Here is a 16,475-nt window from a genome sequence, read left to right as displayed (position 1 = left end):
ACATAATTTTAGCCCATTGATGAATCAATTTTCTACTTAACTGGCTTATTGTAAACACTTGCTTTTATTGGATTTTGCGTAAAAAGAGGTTTTAGCGAAATAAGTCAAACAAAAAACAAGTAGCGAAATAGGTTAATCAAAACAAACGAAAAGGGAAATTCGTTCATATTGCTCAATTTTGATATTCCATTGAATAATGCTGGCAAACTAAATCTTTCAGTAATGCCCACATAATTTTATCCCATTGATGAATAAATTTTCTACAAGATTGGATAGTTTTTAATCCTTGCTTTTATTGTATTTATTGTAAAAACAGGTTTAAACGGAAAAGTTCGACAAAAAAAGAGTCACTGTGATGCGTGTAGGCCTTGGAATACCCTATTTTGTTAGTTTTATATGAAGATGAAACGTGATTTATAAAGACCTTTTCTCAAATTGATATTCTTTAGACATATTCATGTACATTATTAGTATCTTGTATATATTTATGTCGATCCTGATACCTACTGAGTCTTCGATGACAAACGTGTTCACAATTCTATAACATCCATTTGCCCCAGGGTATGTGTACATGGAGCTAGCAACATTTGTGCATGGAATTAGCAACATTTGTGTATGGAGTGGGACTCATTGTTGCTAAAGCGAACTGGGGCGAACTGCGGCGAACTGCGGCGAATTCAAATTTTCTCATATTCTTTGTTCCGTTGAATAATACTATTTATATAGAACATTTAGCCATGCCCACTCAATTTTATACGATTGATTTATCAATTCTATACATGATTGGCCTATTCGAAATACTTGCATTTATTGGATTTTTATATAACATTGAAAATAAAATTAATAATTGACAAAAATACCATTTAGCACTAAAAAACACCAGTATATACGGTCTCATTTGAAAAAAATACCGAGTGCTGCGCGCCAAATCGAACTTTTTTGAATGTGAGCGACAAGGATTTAAATGTTGTCAACCGGGCCATTACCGATTCAACAAATACGACGATTCCCTCAATTTTGATCTTCCGTCGAATATTCCCAGCTATAAAGAATATTTATCTATGCCCACATAATTTTATCCGATCAATTTTCTACTTGACTGGTTTATTTTTAATAGTTGCTTTTATTGGATTTTGCCCAAATAAAGGTTTTAGCGAAAAAGGTCAAACAAATAAAAAGTAAGAGATTATCTATATAATGTGTGTGTAAAAAAAATGTGTGTACACACTCTGCGGCCTAGCCCGCCAGATTCGAATCTATCCGACTTCTTTCTAATCTGCACGCCCAAAAGTATGCTGACCGCAAATGCCAAAACGATGCATCGTGGTATAGCCGCTCTATATAACGAATGGCTCTTTTTAGATCTTTATTATCATATTGCTAATTTGGCATTGCTTTATATGAATATAAAACTTGATCAAAATGGAAAGACATGCGATGCGAAGTAAAGCAACTAAAATTTTGTTGTAATGCTTAGCACAGTACGATGCGAAGGTGGGTCGGCGGAACATGTATATATGTACGTTTCACAAAAAAGTCACATTTGCAAAAAGATTGACACACAACTCTATTTATCTTTTGATAGATGTCAGAAACAATCTTAAATAAGACACCTGCGTTCGTGGAAAAAGCTATCACCACTAGGTGAAAAATTGTGCTAAAACCAAAATGAAAACTACGAAGTGCACGATAACTACAGTCTGGGAATGGGTAGAAAGTACAGTCAATATTCCATTCTATTTTTTCCAGACCACGGAAAAACCTTCACTTCATCTGCGCCATGCACCGTTTACTCATCTCCACCGTCTACTTCGGTGCTAAATCAGTTGCTGATTTACTATGTATATAACAAGGTCGAAATAATTCTAGTCATAAAATCAAAATCAAAAGCAGCGAATAGCAGCAATGCCCAACAAACAACAGAAATAAAATGTAAAAACATTTTGTTTAGCTTTATAACATTGTTATTTTCATAAAAAAGCGCCGATAAGTTGCGCTTATCGCACAAAAATACCGACATTTTTTCGCCAGCCTGAAGGGTCCATTTCATTACGTTTTATTTTTGACCTTTTTTGTTCAAACCTTATTTTAGGCACAATAAAATTAAATTAAGCATTTAAAACTAGCCAATCTTCTAGAAAATTGAATCATCTATCGGATAAAATTATGTTTTGAGGACTGAAGGTCTTAGCTAATCTTAAGTCGAATATCAAAATCAAGGAGCATGATTCGTGATTAAATATTTTTAGAGCCCTTTAGGTGAAAGATATCGTGGCCTTTTTTTATATACAGATGATGGACCTGCAAGAGTGAATATTATTTTTGGGTTTAGTTCAAGTTGTTATCAGTTTAAATAAAGGAGGTTTAAGTGGGTTAAGTACGTTTTTTTCAGACGGTCAGACTTCTGCTCTCTTCTGAAACGAAAAAATGAGTCGATATTTTTTAATGGGCCTTAAAAACGGGTATGGACAACAAACAAAAACAACCAAGGCAAATTGCAAGGTTCGTACGAACCTTACCTCGGCGTTGCTGACAAACAATATACCTTGAAGTCAAAAGGTATAATTAATAATTTAATAATTTTAATATGTCATATCGATAAATTGTTCACTCTTTCTTGCGACGAAAAATTGAGTCGTAATTTCGAATGGGCTATAAAAAAGGGTAAGGACAAGAGGCAAAAACAGCCAAAGCAATTTGCAAAGTTCGTACGAACCTCACCTCGCGTGTGAGGACACAAAATCGGCTTTTTGCCTTCAAGGTATATTCGTCAAATGGGGGGATATCAGCTTGCATGCGGTTGCGTTTTCTGGGCGGTTTTGCCTGTTGTTCGTACCCATTTTTTCCTTCCCTTACGTAGCAAATGTGTAGCAAGTGTGTATAAATACTGAACGCCAGTACGCGTTGACAATAAATCGAAAACTATAGAGGTGCTACCGTTAAAAATCGAGTCAAACCCAAACACACAGACAACGCGAAGAAAAAGTGAAAGAGAAAATAGAGAGAACGCGAAACGTAACGCAACAAGGCAATAAACAGTGAGTAAAGCAACCGCTGAAACGACGTGCGACGCGTCGAAATGTGAGTTCCTGGGTGTTTGTGTGTGTGTGTGTTGGTGCGCTGAAAGTGCAGCTGTCGCTTGAAACAAATAAAACGGCACAATTTCCATATAAAAAGACATTGCAAGACGCAGCTTGCCAGCAATATATCAATAAATCGGTAGTGCGAGAAAACAGCAAAAACCGAAGGCGAGGAGCAAGCGCGACAAGAAAAAATAAAATGCATGTAGAATAATTTTAACGCCCAAAAGTCGCCGGTCTGTCGGCGACGCTGACGCTGACGTCGATGCCAACGCCAACGCCGACGCCGCTTGTTGAAACAAATGCATCGAAATACGTGCATTTCGGTGAAAATTGAGTTGAATTTGCACAAATGCAGTGCTGACAAAGTGAAACGAGAGAATAAAAAACAATATTAATGTGTAAAATATGCGGAAAACTGCTTTGAAATGTGGAGAGCGCAGAACAGCGGTACACAAAAGATGGAAAGAGAGAAGGGAGAGAAGGAATGGAATGATGGCCGCTTATACCTGCTCTGTTTCGAAAAAGAAACCGAAACCAGCCACCAAAAATGTTTGCTGCCGGCTCTGCCGCTGCTCCTGCTGCACTCTTCGGAATGCAAACTGGTTAATGGTTCATTTCTAGACACAGCCGGCTTGAGCAACTGTGGCCATATTTTTTCTTCTCTTGCGCTCTTCCCTTTTGAAACTGTTCTCGCCGCCTCCGTTTTGTGCCGCACTTCTAAGATAAAGAGCGCGCGTCTCGAGATAAATGCGAAAAATATTGTATCTCAATGGCCGTGGTGTTTCCGATGTGAAAATTAAACGAAACCATATTCATTATTTTGTGTTTGTTCTGCTCAACAGAAAAGTGTGTATTAAAAAACCTCAATAGCCCCCACAATACGACGAGAAAACTCAAACTACAAAACCATAGTTGAATTGAGTGAGAATAATATATATATATAAATATATATAGAGAGAGAGAGAGAGAGAGAGAGTAAATACACCGCTACAATGTCGGAAGAAGTAGATCGCAACGATCCCGAGCTGAAATACCTTTCGGTGGAACGGAACCAATACAATGATCCGGCCACACAGGCGGAATGGACACAGAAGCGCCTGGTCTGGGTGCCCCACGAGAATCAGGTGAGTTCTACTGAAGGACCCTTGCCCACATATTCCTCCCGCCCTATCATCTTGAAGTTCCTTCTTCTCTCCTGCTTTCACCTGAAGCGACCTGAAAAACCTGTAGAGCTCGGCCAGCGTTGGCGTTGGCTATTGCTTTGGCTTTGGCTTTGCTTCGTCTTGACCAGTTTCGAGCCGTTGTCCCAGTTCACAGCTCCAGTCTTTTGGGGGGGTTACTTTTGAAAAATTGTTCTTTTAAGCCGATTAGGTAAGCCAGGCAGCAGCAACAGGCAAAAACGAGCCGCATATATAATGCTTTTTCCTGCCATAACGATACAGTTTTGTGAACCACGCCCGAAACACGAAATTACCTGACAAAAAACCAACTGATAGAAGCCCCGGAGCCCGAAGTAAACTAATCAATTTGCGCAGTGTTTCGTTTGTCCCTTCTCTGGGGCTGGGTCTTATCGCACTCTCAATGGTTCCGAGTCATCGCTGTGGAAATTAATGAATCACACCTCATTCATTCCATTTTGATTTCTTGTAGCCGGGCCAACTTCTTTGAATTTAGCATTACTTTCTCGCTGCGGTGATAAAATTGAGTAAACATCCGTCGAAATCAGCCACACTAAATGCTCCTCCCTGCTGATTCATTCATTTCTCTGCTGAAATCATCAGCGTTAAAAGATGCCACAGTTCTTCAAGTTGGTCAAAATCCAAATCAATTTGCCGCTAAAAGGGTTTTGCACAACATTTTCCAATTTGCATATCCCAGCCACTCTCTGACTCACTCACGCCAAACAAAAGAGAACGAAAGAGCGGGAGAGCAGGGTCAGGGATCCAGCGAGAGCGAGGCAAAACAAGTTTGTAATCTCTGTCCCTGTATTTGTGTTGAGATATGTTCTGCATGTTTGTGTTTGTGTTTGTGTGTGTGTGTGTGTGTGAGTACTGCCTCTAGCGAACATTCGCTTCAAGCGAAGGAAGAGTATGACGATACGATCAGTTAGAGGGGCCATATAGTACATATGTACATATAGTGATCAGATAATTTCCAAATTTTGATGATCTAGTATGTTAAATTATATAAGATTTATCTTATACAAAGATCTTAAGAATCGTATGAAAAGTTTATATAGTGGTGTTCTGAAATTTTGTTAACTTCTGATATTCTCTTCGCTTTAAATGTATGCGCCTGCGAAAGCTTTGTCGGATTGTTACTGGCAGGGTAGCATATGTGTGTGCGTGTCAGAGAGAGAGAGAGAGAGAGAGAGATGATAACAAGTCAACAAACGGTTCTACCCCCATGTCTCTCTGAATTGTTTTGCGTATGCTTCCGCACCTTTTCCTTCGCACTTCTTTCTTGTATTTGGGGGTATGGATGGGAGATGAGAAAGAGATGATTTCTTTCAGGTGTCATTCAACTGCATTCCTTAGTTTTATTTCAAAAGTCATAAACGGATAAAATTAGCAGACACGTTTATTTTGTGTTACTTTAATTGCTTTATTTGCTCGAGATAATGCTCAACAGGGGAATGGATGGGATGGGAATGGAATGTAAGATAGGACCCTAGAATGGTAGCTCTTTTTGGGTGACTTCCATATAATAAAAAAAGAAACTGAAAACAAAGAAAAACGAGCAAACAGCTCCACATTTTTAAGTAATTACGCGTTCACTTAAACAGACATTTACTTTACAATGGAATCTCAAATGAAAAACAAAGATAAAGTCAAGAAATAAAACACAAAAAAATAAAATAAAGAACGAGCCGAATGGCACGGCTTCGCAAACGGTCGATTGTCATGACTTGTCTGTCAGTCATTCAGACGAACGAACAGACGACGGCAAAGAAATGTTAAGAAATTTGCATATGGCCCAGCCACAAGCTGTTGCTCCGCTGGAATGTCCAACGACAGATACAGATACAGTTCTGTTCTTGCGAATACTTGAGCGCTCTATGGGAAAAGACTCGGCCAAAAGGGTATTCGCCAATTGTGTCAACAAGCAGTTCGTTCAGTCCCCGTTCGTTTTCGTAACTGTTTTCGGGCTTGCCTGACATCATATTTGTACGGGGTATCTCCCATATGGATCCATCTATTTACTGTTAGATATACATATGTACATATGTATGTACAATGCAACTTATTGTTAAGGCTCGCTCAGTTTTGTTTACTGATCGGTGGAGATAGTTTTTGTGGTCATGTGGGTGAAGTAAACTTAGGAATTGTCGCATGAATTTCTAGATAGCTCAAACATTCGGTACAAGAAAAGCTCTCAGTGGGTCGACAGCTCTAATAAATCGCGGTAATACTCAAAAATACCGGAACAGCAAAATTTCACTGGAGGAGAACTCCAATCAATATGAATCAGGAACCGACCCACTGCTTGCATTCTTATCTCATATTTTCAAGTTATTTCATTGTCGTGAATTGCCCCTTTCAATCTCACATCAGCTCTTTCATAATTTCAGAGTATTCCTGTACTACCAACAACTTTCCAAATTGTTAGCCAAATTGAAGTCGGGCTTAACCTTCGTCATGCCCAAAGAATCGAATCGATTTTATCCGTCCGTGGCAGATCATTAAGGGGTCTTCGGTTACACACATAAACCCACACCCACACTCCGCATATATACCACACACACACACACACACACACACACACAAACGCTCAGAATATCGTTTGTTGTCTTATTTATATGTATAACCGCCAGAAACCACTTTGGACTCTCTCCTTGTCTCCCCCTTTCGCACTCTCTGTTTCTTTCACTCTTCCACTCTCCCACTCTGTTCTGGCGAAGATGTCTTGTATTCTGTTTTTTTTTTTTTTTGGTTACGCCAACGACAAACGTAGCCAGCTTTCGGCTCTCGTCCGTCGTCCGGTTTACGGTCAACGAACCTCAGACTCGTATCTCGTATCACGTATATGTAATATACATTTGTTAGCCTCTCGCTCGTTCTTTACCTTTCTCTCTCTCTCTCTGCATATGCGTTGATCGATTAAACGAAATGAATAAAATAAAAGAATAACAAATTATTATGGGCCACAATGGCAGCCCCATGCCTCAGGTCCATCCATCGTTCATATTGTCAGACTTTAAGCCTGTATGACACTTACTGCAAACTCCGCTGAATAATAAGGTTGATTCAATTATATCTAAAGTAAAATGCTTAGAAAACAAAACAGAATTCTAGATTCAGCTGATTTCAAAGAAGTAGTGACATAAAGTAGTCAATGACTGTGTTGTCAAACAGCTGTTCTACAGATGCTTAAAAATTAATCTCTGTAAAATCACTAAAATGTTAGGTAAATGTCATACAGGCTTAAGTTGGCTTTATTCAGGCGGAGCCTGTGTGGTAGAGAGAGAGAGAGAGCGGCAGGTTAAGACATGCGAAAGAGAAAACGAGAGAGAATTATGTACATTTGACCGCTTAACTAAACCCAATTTATTTATTATTCATGAATAAAACGTAAACAAAAGAAATTGCCTAAAACCAGACGTTTCTGCCAGCGAGTAAATAATGAGAACCAGATATAGATCTGCTATATGTACATATGTATGTATGTATGTACATATATGTATTTTTACTAGCTACTTTTGAGAGCTTCAACAAAGTTCAAGGTTGCATTTTCCGTTCTCCGTTACTCACGGATCACCGATTGAGGTAGCTCCCATATCGAACTTCTCACTCTTCTTTGGGTCTCCTCATCCTTCTTCATCTCACTCTTCCAGCTACTCCGCCTGGCTTGCTTCTCGTCTATTGTTATGAAGGTGTTTGATATTTCTTCTTTGGTTTTGCTTCACTGATTCCCTGGAATGCCCGAGAGCGAGAGAAAGAGAGATACCGTTCAAAGAGAGAGTTCGAGACTGATGACCTCATATGCTATGCCCCAACTCCCTCTGCCTCTATCTTTGCCAATTTCTATGGCTCCATAACTCCAATACTTCTTCTATCAGGAATTTCACGCTATCCCCGCCTCCCAGCGATTATCATGAGTCATAACCGAACGCCAAACAATGTTACAGCATTTTCGTTTTGGCTGCTGTCCGCTGCGGTGTGTCCAAACTGTCAATTTTCCAACGTTTTTTTATGCGAAAATGTTTTGCACAAGTGACAGCCCACAAAACAGACGAACTCCCCCAAACGACAGCTGAGAATAGCCTCCCCGAACTATATAATTGTTTTGTGCAATGTACTCTTTTTTTATTTTGCAAATTTACGATTTCTTCCCAAGGCAGATTATAAATTCGATGCATCGGATGTACATACATACATGTGTCACTAAGTTAAGCTAATCGATGGGTATTTAATTTGTCTGGCTTTATTTATTCATGTAAACGCTTCAACACAGCGTTATGTACAGTAGATTTTGATAAAAGTGTTAAATAAAAGTATTTTCTGATTAAATACAATGTTCGTTGCAAAAGAAACCCTGCAAATGTGTACGATCTTGATCTTGAGGCGTTTCCTACGATTAGTACTTTGGTTAAATGGTGTAGCTTATACTATTACCCTTAGGATCGTGCTCCCTTGTAAACAGCAGAAATTATTCGTCATATCCGCTCGGATTGGCTGTAAGTGGACTGGGGATAACGACTTTCTTACGACTGTTTATCTCCTGGGCCGGAAAAGCACTAAGATAACACAGAGAAACCGAAAGAGTGCTTCAAGAGATAGGACCTGGAAAAGGAGAGGCGGAAAGAGAGAGACAGAATTAAAGCAGGGTGCGCGGTTTTTCCGAATCTGATCGCTGGGGCGTGTACGTGTTTAACTTAATGGAGCCGGTCGTCTGGGATGCGTTGCAGATGCTGTTGCGCGCACTCTCTTCTCTCCCTCCCGTTGCCCTTCTCTCTTTCCATGGTTTTTGTTGTTATTTGTATAATGCATTTCTGCATCGTCGGCGGCACTTCACTTCACCCTTTAATGACTGAATTACGGTTTAGCTGGCTGCCGCCTCCTGCCTGCATGCCTGCCTGGCTGCTGCCAAGTGTGCTTGCCCCTGATTTGATTAATGTCAATGCGACGCATGCACCATGCTGCATGCTTCACCATGATCTCCATTGTTGTTGTTGCTTCACTTAACTTCTAATTGAAGCTGCTGCGGCTGCGTCTGCAGCTGCAGCTACTTATTCTGCACTGCTTGCATCGGTTTTATTTTTTGGTTTGATTAAATTTCTGCCAGCAGAGTCAGAAATTCCTGAGAAGTTCGTTGAATGAATCACAATCAGTCCCGTTCCTTGCATCCAACGGTGATTGCTCATCTCCATCAACCAGAACTAGTTCAAATCCACACACTAATTAAGACTGTTGTTGTCGCTCTCACACTGCAAAACGAGTCAGTTCGTAACGGAACAAGGGGAAATGATTAAGCAAAGGTGTATTTACACATTGTGAAAGAGGGATTGGATTCCTTTTTGGGACTCTGCTCGTCGAACAGTGACAGTCGCGTACATCCATACACACGCAACCGTTAGAGAAAAATCTATCATTGTCTCACCTTTTACAAATACGCTTTGGTACGGCCAAAGCAGAGCCTTGAACTTGTGAGAGTGGGACGAGGGGTAGAAGGAGAGCGATCTACAGACAGACAGTTGCATCTGCCTCCCGTTGTTCTTGTTGTCGGCTATGTTTTGTTTTTGTCTGCTTTGGCCACTCGAACGGGTGCAGTTTTTGTTGCTGTCATTGCTTCTGCTTTGTGAGAGATAGAGATACAATGAGTGGGAGTGGGAGAGGGAGAGGGACATGGAGAGTGAGTGAAACAGCTCTTATGTTGGCGCTTGACTCATGCAGCGCTGCCAACGCGAGACGAGATGCACTCGAAGACAACAGAAGCAGGAGCAGCAGAATTTACGCTCCATTGTTGTTTCTTTTATCGTGGCTACCCGCTGAGATAAAGCAGTGCACACATTGCATACATTAACTCATACATACTCATTCACTCATAAGCAAAATAACATTTTGATTCTCATATTTTCCTTCCTGGAAGCCGAATTGTTAAAGTTCAAGTGTGACTAATTGAATGGACATTTTTCTTGTCTCCTTTTTTGCAGGGCTTCGTGGCCGCCAGTATTAAGCGGGAACATGGCGACGAGGTTGAGGTTGAACTGGCCGAGACCGGCAAGAGGGTCATGATCCTGCGCGACGACATACAGAAGATGAATCCGCCAAAATTCGACAAAGTCGAGGATATGGCGGAGCTGACGTGCCTCAACGAGGCCTCCGTGCTGCACAACATTAAAGACAGATACTACTCTGGCTTGATCTATGTAAGTATTAAACTATATGGGTTCTTCGTTACTCATAAACATACAATTATCGCCCTGGAATTCAACGGATTCCCAGTCCAGATCAATGCAAACTTCATTCTTAGTGCGAACGAAAAACGACGCTCTGGATCGGATCTACTCATATCTAGGTTAACCCCAACTTATTCCTTTGGTCTGCACGTTCACTCTGTTCTTGAAAATTTATATCTATACATTTCTGTCTAAAATGGGGTTCCTTCACGCCACATATGTACATATGTATGTACATACAAATTTGTGTTGGAAGACTTGAAAGTTGCCGCTGTGCCAGCTGTTGGCAAGATGACGACGACAGCCACCATGATGCTAATGGTGATGATGATGACGACTTTAGAGTAAACAACAACAACATAAATACATCCCTATCCCTCCCTAAGTTTTCTGGAATTATTGAAAAGCGAAACTCTGTCCTCAACCCAGCCCGAGTTCGTCTCTTTCTAAGTATTCGCCTGAAAGCTTCGCAAATATTTGACACACAAATATCATTCAATCACTCGATTCCCAACTCCAGCCTGTTTTCCCTCTCAAACCCCCCGAACATCCGCTCTTAATTGTTATGCCAAAAGTGTTTTCTGTTCGAAAATTACAAATTTACTAAAATCAGAAAGCCAATTACTAAAAGATTTCATGCAGTGCATTTAAATGGGGAGGAGGATATCAATTTACACACATCGGCATAAGTATTTTGACAAAAATTATGCACAACATATTCGGTTGTAACTTCTTATTTTTTCAAAGTAGAAACTATATTTATTTATCGTAGATAGGTATTATATTAAGCTATTAACAATATGTAAAAAAAGTATGATAAGTGGGTTTATTGTGAAATGAAAATTAATTATTCCCAAACAGACGGTGGCATAAGTATTTTGACATTTTATAAAATGTAAAAAAAAAAAAAAACTAATGGAACGAACTAACTTTATATGATGAATCAGTAAAATATATATCCTCCCTTTGCCTCTATCACCTTTTGCAGACGTCTCGGAACTGACTCTACTAAGCTGTGGATATAAGCCAGCAGAATTTCTCTCCAGAGTGATTTCACCTCTCAGATTATATTCTTACGGTTCCTTGTCAAATTTGGAGTCCGGTTTCTTTTTATATAAGACCAGAGATTCTCGATAATGTTTAAGTCTTTGCTCTGGGGCGGCTAGTCCAAAGTATTAACCCCAATGTCCTTCAAGAATTGGGTAACGACTTTAGCTTTATGACACGGGGCATTGTCCTGTTTAAAGGTAAAGGACTCCCCAATAAAATTATCTCCAGAGGAGAAAGCGTGAATGTTTAGCACTTCCAAATATTTGTCTTTATTCATGCTACCATCAACAGGAACTAAATTTCGCGAGCCGTTGTAGGCGACGTATCCATACAACATTATGGTCCCACCTCCATGGATCGATCTTACACATATAGGTGCCACTTTTTTGCGACGTGCTTTTAGGTTTCTAACGAAAACAATTTTGTTTGAGCCGTGAAACTGAAAAGCACTGGCATCGCTCCATAAAAAATTTTTCCAAAATTAAAATTATTTGCCGTTTAATTTTTTGGCAAACTCAAGGCGCTTTAAATTATTGCGCTGTGTTATTTGCACTAAAGCTCTGATAATATATGTTCAAAAATCAGTTTCCTTAAGACCTCTACGTATTGTCCGTTCGCTGACATCAAAATTTCCTGTTTCCTTCAAGTCATTGGCAACCGATCGAGGAGTTTTCAAGACATCCTGCTTAAATTGCCGCAAACTAAAAGTGTCTACCTTGGCAGTTTTCTTTCGTGGTCTGCCACAACGTGTAGCGTTTTTAGCAGTGTTGGTTTTTTTAAATTTGTTTTTTTATAGCAGTTTGTCTGACGTGAAATATACATAATCTACTGATATTTTGCACTGAAATACCAGAGTTGAACTTCACTATTATTTCATTTTTAAGAGATTCACTGAATTCCTTTCGGTTACTCATATTTCACAAATTATTGAACGAAAACAATTTTTATCAGCATTTACAATCTCTAAACTGAGATAATCCGTAATAATGGTTTCGCTTTCTATCAACAGCAGATCAATGCAAATTAATTGAAGTTCTGACAAAATACTTTTGTCCAGCCAAGATCAGATTACGAATGAGAATAAGAAGCATATTAACAAAACGCAAAATGCAACTACGAAGATAATTTGCAATATACTTTATGCATTCATGTAGTTAGCGGTAAATCAGATAAGAGAGCTGTAACACGTAGCAATTCGTCAAAATTCAACGCTAAACGTTGCGTAGAGCTTTGTCAAAATACTTATGCCGACGTGTGTATGTCTGCTTTTGTTGCTCTGCTCTCCTCTCCCCCCACTTTTTCATTATATAAATCATTGAATTAGCTGCCTCAATTGCATCTTCAATGAATATCGATTTATCTGATCACATAAATTACCCCCGAAAAATGAAAAAAGAACAGAAAAAGAAATAAGAAATAAAAATAAAAATATTGTGAGGCTTGCAACATTGTTGGGAACTGCTTAGCACGACTGCTTGCCTGCAGTGCTCATCGTTATCAACTACACTTAGCTGAATTTCTTCCTCTTTTCTTACATTGTTCCATAAAAATAAATTAAAAATGCATTAAGTCTCACACCCTCTTTTAACCTTTGTATGGATCATTAAGAGGCCGTTGTAGACAAAAATAAGGCCTCTTCTGTGGCTCAAGGCTGAGCTCTGGCAACATGTAGCTGGCGCATGTTGATAAACTGCTTGATTTGAGCGGGACCTGAACCGTGGGTGTTTCTCCTCTCTTTCTATGTATCTCTATTTGCCTTCTATTTCGCAGCCCATGTGGCAGCTTCGTTTTTTTTATTTGTTTTATTGTTTTCTAACAAATTATGTACCGCTTTTTTTTTTTTACATATTTTATGAGCTTGTTGCTGCTACTACTTATCTTACTCTGCCCTCTTTCCAATTTTCGCTCTCTGTCTGTCTTTCTGGTTTGGGAGTTTTAATTTAATGCCCAAACGGTTGTTTCTACTTTTTGATGTGGGCGCGAACTGCTTTAAATTTGTTTAGATTGTTGCTGCTGTTGTTGTCGGGCCACGCTTCAGCGCACTTTCAGGCATTGTTGCTGCTGCCTTTTTTATACCCTAAATAGAGGGTATTTCGACTTTGGCCAGACGTTTTCTGGCTATTCTGGAATATTGGAAACGTTGCCGTTGATTCGCTCTAACAATTTACCCATAAGCGAATCGACGTGAAATGTAGTTTCAAATGGAAACACTCTAAGCTCTAGCTAATGGTTCTGTAATATTGAAGGGTATCAGAAACTTCGAACATCAAAACTAGACTTAATTTCTTGTTTTTTTGTTGTTGCTGTCAGCGAATTATTGTGTGCCCGCTTACAACTTACACAATCATTCCACGCACTTTGTTTCGCCTCTCTCTCTGCTCTCTTGCTGTCTTTTCCTCTTCGTTTTACTCTGCCCCTATCTCTTTCGGGCGGGCTGTCCCATTTAATTTGCTTGCCAATTGTTGCTGACGTGTTTTAGGCCGCTAACTTGTTGCATGGCCCCGAGTGCGCCAAAGAAAGAAAGAAGTAAAGAGAGCGGATAACACAGGGTGACACAGAAGAAGAGAGAGAGAGAGAGAGAGAGAGAGAGAGAGAAAGAGAGATAGGTGATACGGGGGAGGGGCGCTGTGTAGAACGGCATAATTATTATAGTTTGTTGACATTTAATTTGATTTTTAAATTTAATTTAAATTAATTCGACTGGCAGCTGCTTCTGACTTTCTGACTGCCGGTAGCTTGTAGCTTAATTAATATGCGTCGGCCGGCAGGCAGGCAGGCAGAACAAAAATAATATTACACTTACACACACTTACACACATTTTTACATGGATACAGTATGCAAATCAAAGTGTCAACACCTCTGGTGCAACAACAGAAACAACAGCAAGAACAGCAACAACAGCAACAAATATGGCCAATTTGTTGGACATGAAAATTTTTGCAGCGAATTGATTTGGGCGGAGAAAATGTTGTGTCAGCAGCCCACCAGACAGGGGCTAGGGCGGGAAAAATGGGGCACGAATGAAACTGACCAAAGACCTCCCATAGTCCAGCCCCCCGCCTTCCTTCCCCCCGCCTTCCTTCCCCCTCTTCGCCAATTAGTTGCAGCCGATTGAAAATCAAATTGGGTTTGAAATATTCCACAAAACATTAAAATTTGAATTTTCTTCATTTACAATGTTTTATACTCTTTCGTAGGGTATTGCAATCTCCATCAGCAGCGTGCATTGTATAGGAATCAAGCATAGAAAACTTGCCAACTGTAAGGTTATACATTATACATTATATTCATACCTTAGACACAGACAGCTGGTCCCAAGCTACCCAAAACCCTGGTTTAGGCCATAGAAAAGATTTCATTGCTAGGGTATTGAAAGCATCGGCGAGCTTTGGTAACCCCCTTTGACTGCATTTTCTTGCAATTAATTGATTTATGTCCATCGGGTGACTGGGTGACTGCAATTGCTCGACGGCAGCAGCATCGCGGGAAAAGCGCTGAAAATTGTAATTTACATTTCGGGCCCATGCGTTGGCAGCTAAATATAATTGCACTTGACAGGGAGGATGACGTTGGTGCCTTGGACACTTTTACAGGCTCCCCATGTGTACATATGTATGTGTGTATGAATCTTTGCCCATTCCATATCCCTATTCGGAATCCATTCAGTTCTAACTATCTTTTAGATACGCTAATTGAAATGGCAAACTCAGGCGACGCCGAACCGAATCTTGTGTGGCATTTCAAAATGGGAATTCTGTCACTTAATTTGCTTTGCAAGATTTTAATTTTTAGCCACGAGCGAGTGCAAATGTGCCACATGCTGAGGCAGAGACAGAGACAGACACCAGAGGTAGAGGTAGTGCAGAGGCGGCGACTGTTGCCGAGTCTATGGCCACACGAGGCATGCATTTTGTGGCAAATAAATTATATTTCCCGCATATCAGCAGAACAATTTGTTCAAAAACTATTGGCACTAATAGTTTGCCCCTGCAACATGTGGGGGATGAATGGATGGGTGCCGGTAGGGGAAATGGGTGATGTGATGTGGATAGAGGTATAGGTAGAGGTGTCTTCGAGCACGTAATTAACATGAAAGACGCCGCCTTCTGCTTTTTTGTTTGTTTGTTTTTGCTGTTGCTTCTGCCCTTGTTTGCCTGAATGTGCCCCTCCATTTGCTCTGCTTGCAACACGTTCGATACACAAATAAAATGCTTGTGCCCACATAAGGCCTGAAAGCAGAGACCAAAATGGTCCACACGCTAAATGGCTGACAAATCTGGTAAGAGACTAAATGTTTTGTTTTTTTTGTATGTCTTCTTTCCCCACTCTCTCACTCTGCATAGAGCTAGTACTAACCAACAACTAGTTGTAGTACTAATGGAACTGCTTGGAATTTAAATGAATATCAAACTGCTTGAATATGCTCCTTCCAATCAATAGAGTGAGAGGCAACTAGCTTGAACACCATACAACTGCTTGCTGTTCGAAATGAATAACTGCTTTTAATTTGAGCATCATATTAAGCCCGCTCTGCTTCTACCTCCTACCATAGCTGGAGTGAGAGGGAGCCTACTGTAAGGTAGTTCGAACTGTTGTCTTCTTTAAATGCTGAACTGCTTGTTGCAGAGAAAGCCGCCCAACTCACGTACAAATAATAGTCTACCCAAAGCTCATTCTTGTCTCTGTCTCTCTCTCTCTCTGTCTCTCTCTCTGTGTGTGAGTTCTCAGCTTAATTGATAAATATTTCACGTTTACCTGTGCGGTGACTCGCCTTTGTCCCCTCTCACCTCATATAAATATCTCCCTCCATAATATAAGTAAATCTCGCTGTAATTTAATTGCTTCTGTGGCGCTGTTGCTACTTGCTTGAGATTTACATAAATTTCATGATTTTGACTTATCCGCTGACCATATAAGGCCCCACCCAAGATCGGGCGGGGCA

The 16,475-nt window shown here is 40.1% G+C and overlaps 1 protein-coding gene and 1 long non-coding RNA gene across 5 annotated transcripts in view; one reads left to right on the top strand and one right to left on the bottom strand.

The window, feature by feature from the left end:
• Positions 1 to 2,040: 2,040 nt before the first annotated feature.
• On the bottom strand, positions 2,041 to 2,554 carry LOC26534364 (uncharacterized). Its single transcript, XR_004468847.1, has 2 exons — positions 2,382 to 2,554; positions 2,041 to 2,301 (listed from the first exon to the last, which is right to left on the bottom strand). It is a non-coding gene; the product is annotated as an uncharacterized lncRNA (long non-coding RNA).
• A 392-nt stretch (positions 2,555 to 2,946) lies between these two features.
• The window catches only part of zip (myosin heavy chain 10), a 28,660-nt gene continuing 15,131 nt past the window's right edge, over positions 2,947 to 16,475 (top strand). For all 4 annotated transcript variants that reach the window (XM_033378545.1, XM_015183701.2, XM_015183700.2 and 1 more), the window contains exons 1-3: positions 2,947 to 3,081; positions 3,926 to 4,207; positions 10,237 to 10,452. In XM_033378545.1, coding sequence (XP_033234436.1) covers positions 4,076 to 4,207; positions 10,237 to 10,452 — 348 coding nt within the window. In that variant the 5' untranslated portion in view covers positions 2,947 to 3,081; positions 3,926 to 4,075. The remainder of the gene's footprint in view (positions 3,082 to 3,925; positions 4,208 to 10,236; positions 10,453 to 16,475) is intronic.

The sequence above is a fragment of the Drosophila pseudoobscura genome, chromosome 3 (assembly GCF_009870125.1).
Source record: "Drosophila pseudoobscura strain MV-25-SWS-2005 chromosome 3, UCI_Dpse_MV25, whole genome shotgun sequence".
Lineage (NCBI taxonomy): Eukaryota > Metazoa > Arthropoda > Insecta > Diptera > Drosophilidae > Drosophila > Drosophila pseudoobscura.
Note: the sequence above shows the minus strand (reverse complement) of the source record. Positions and strands in the feature narration are given on the sequence as shown.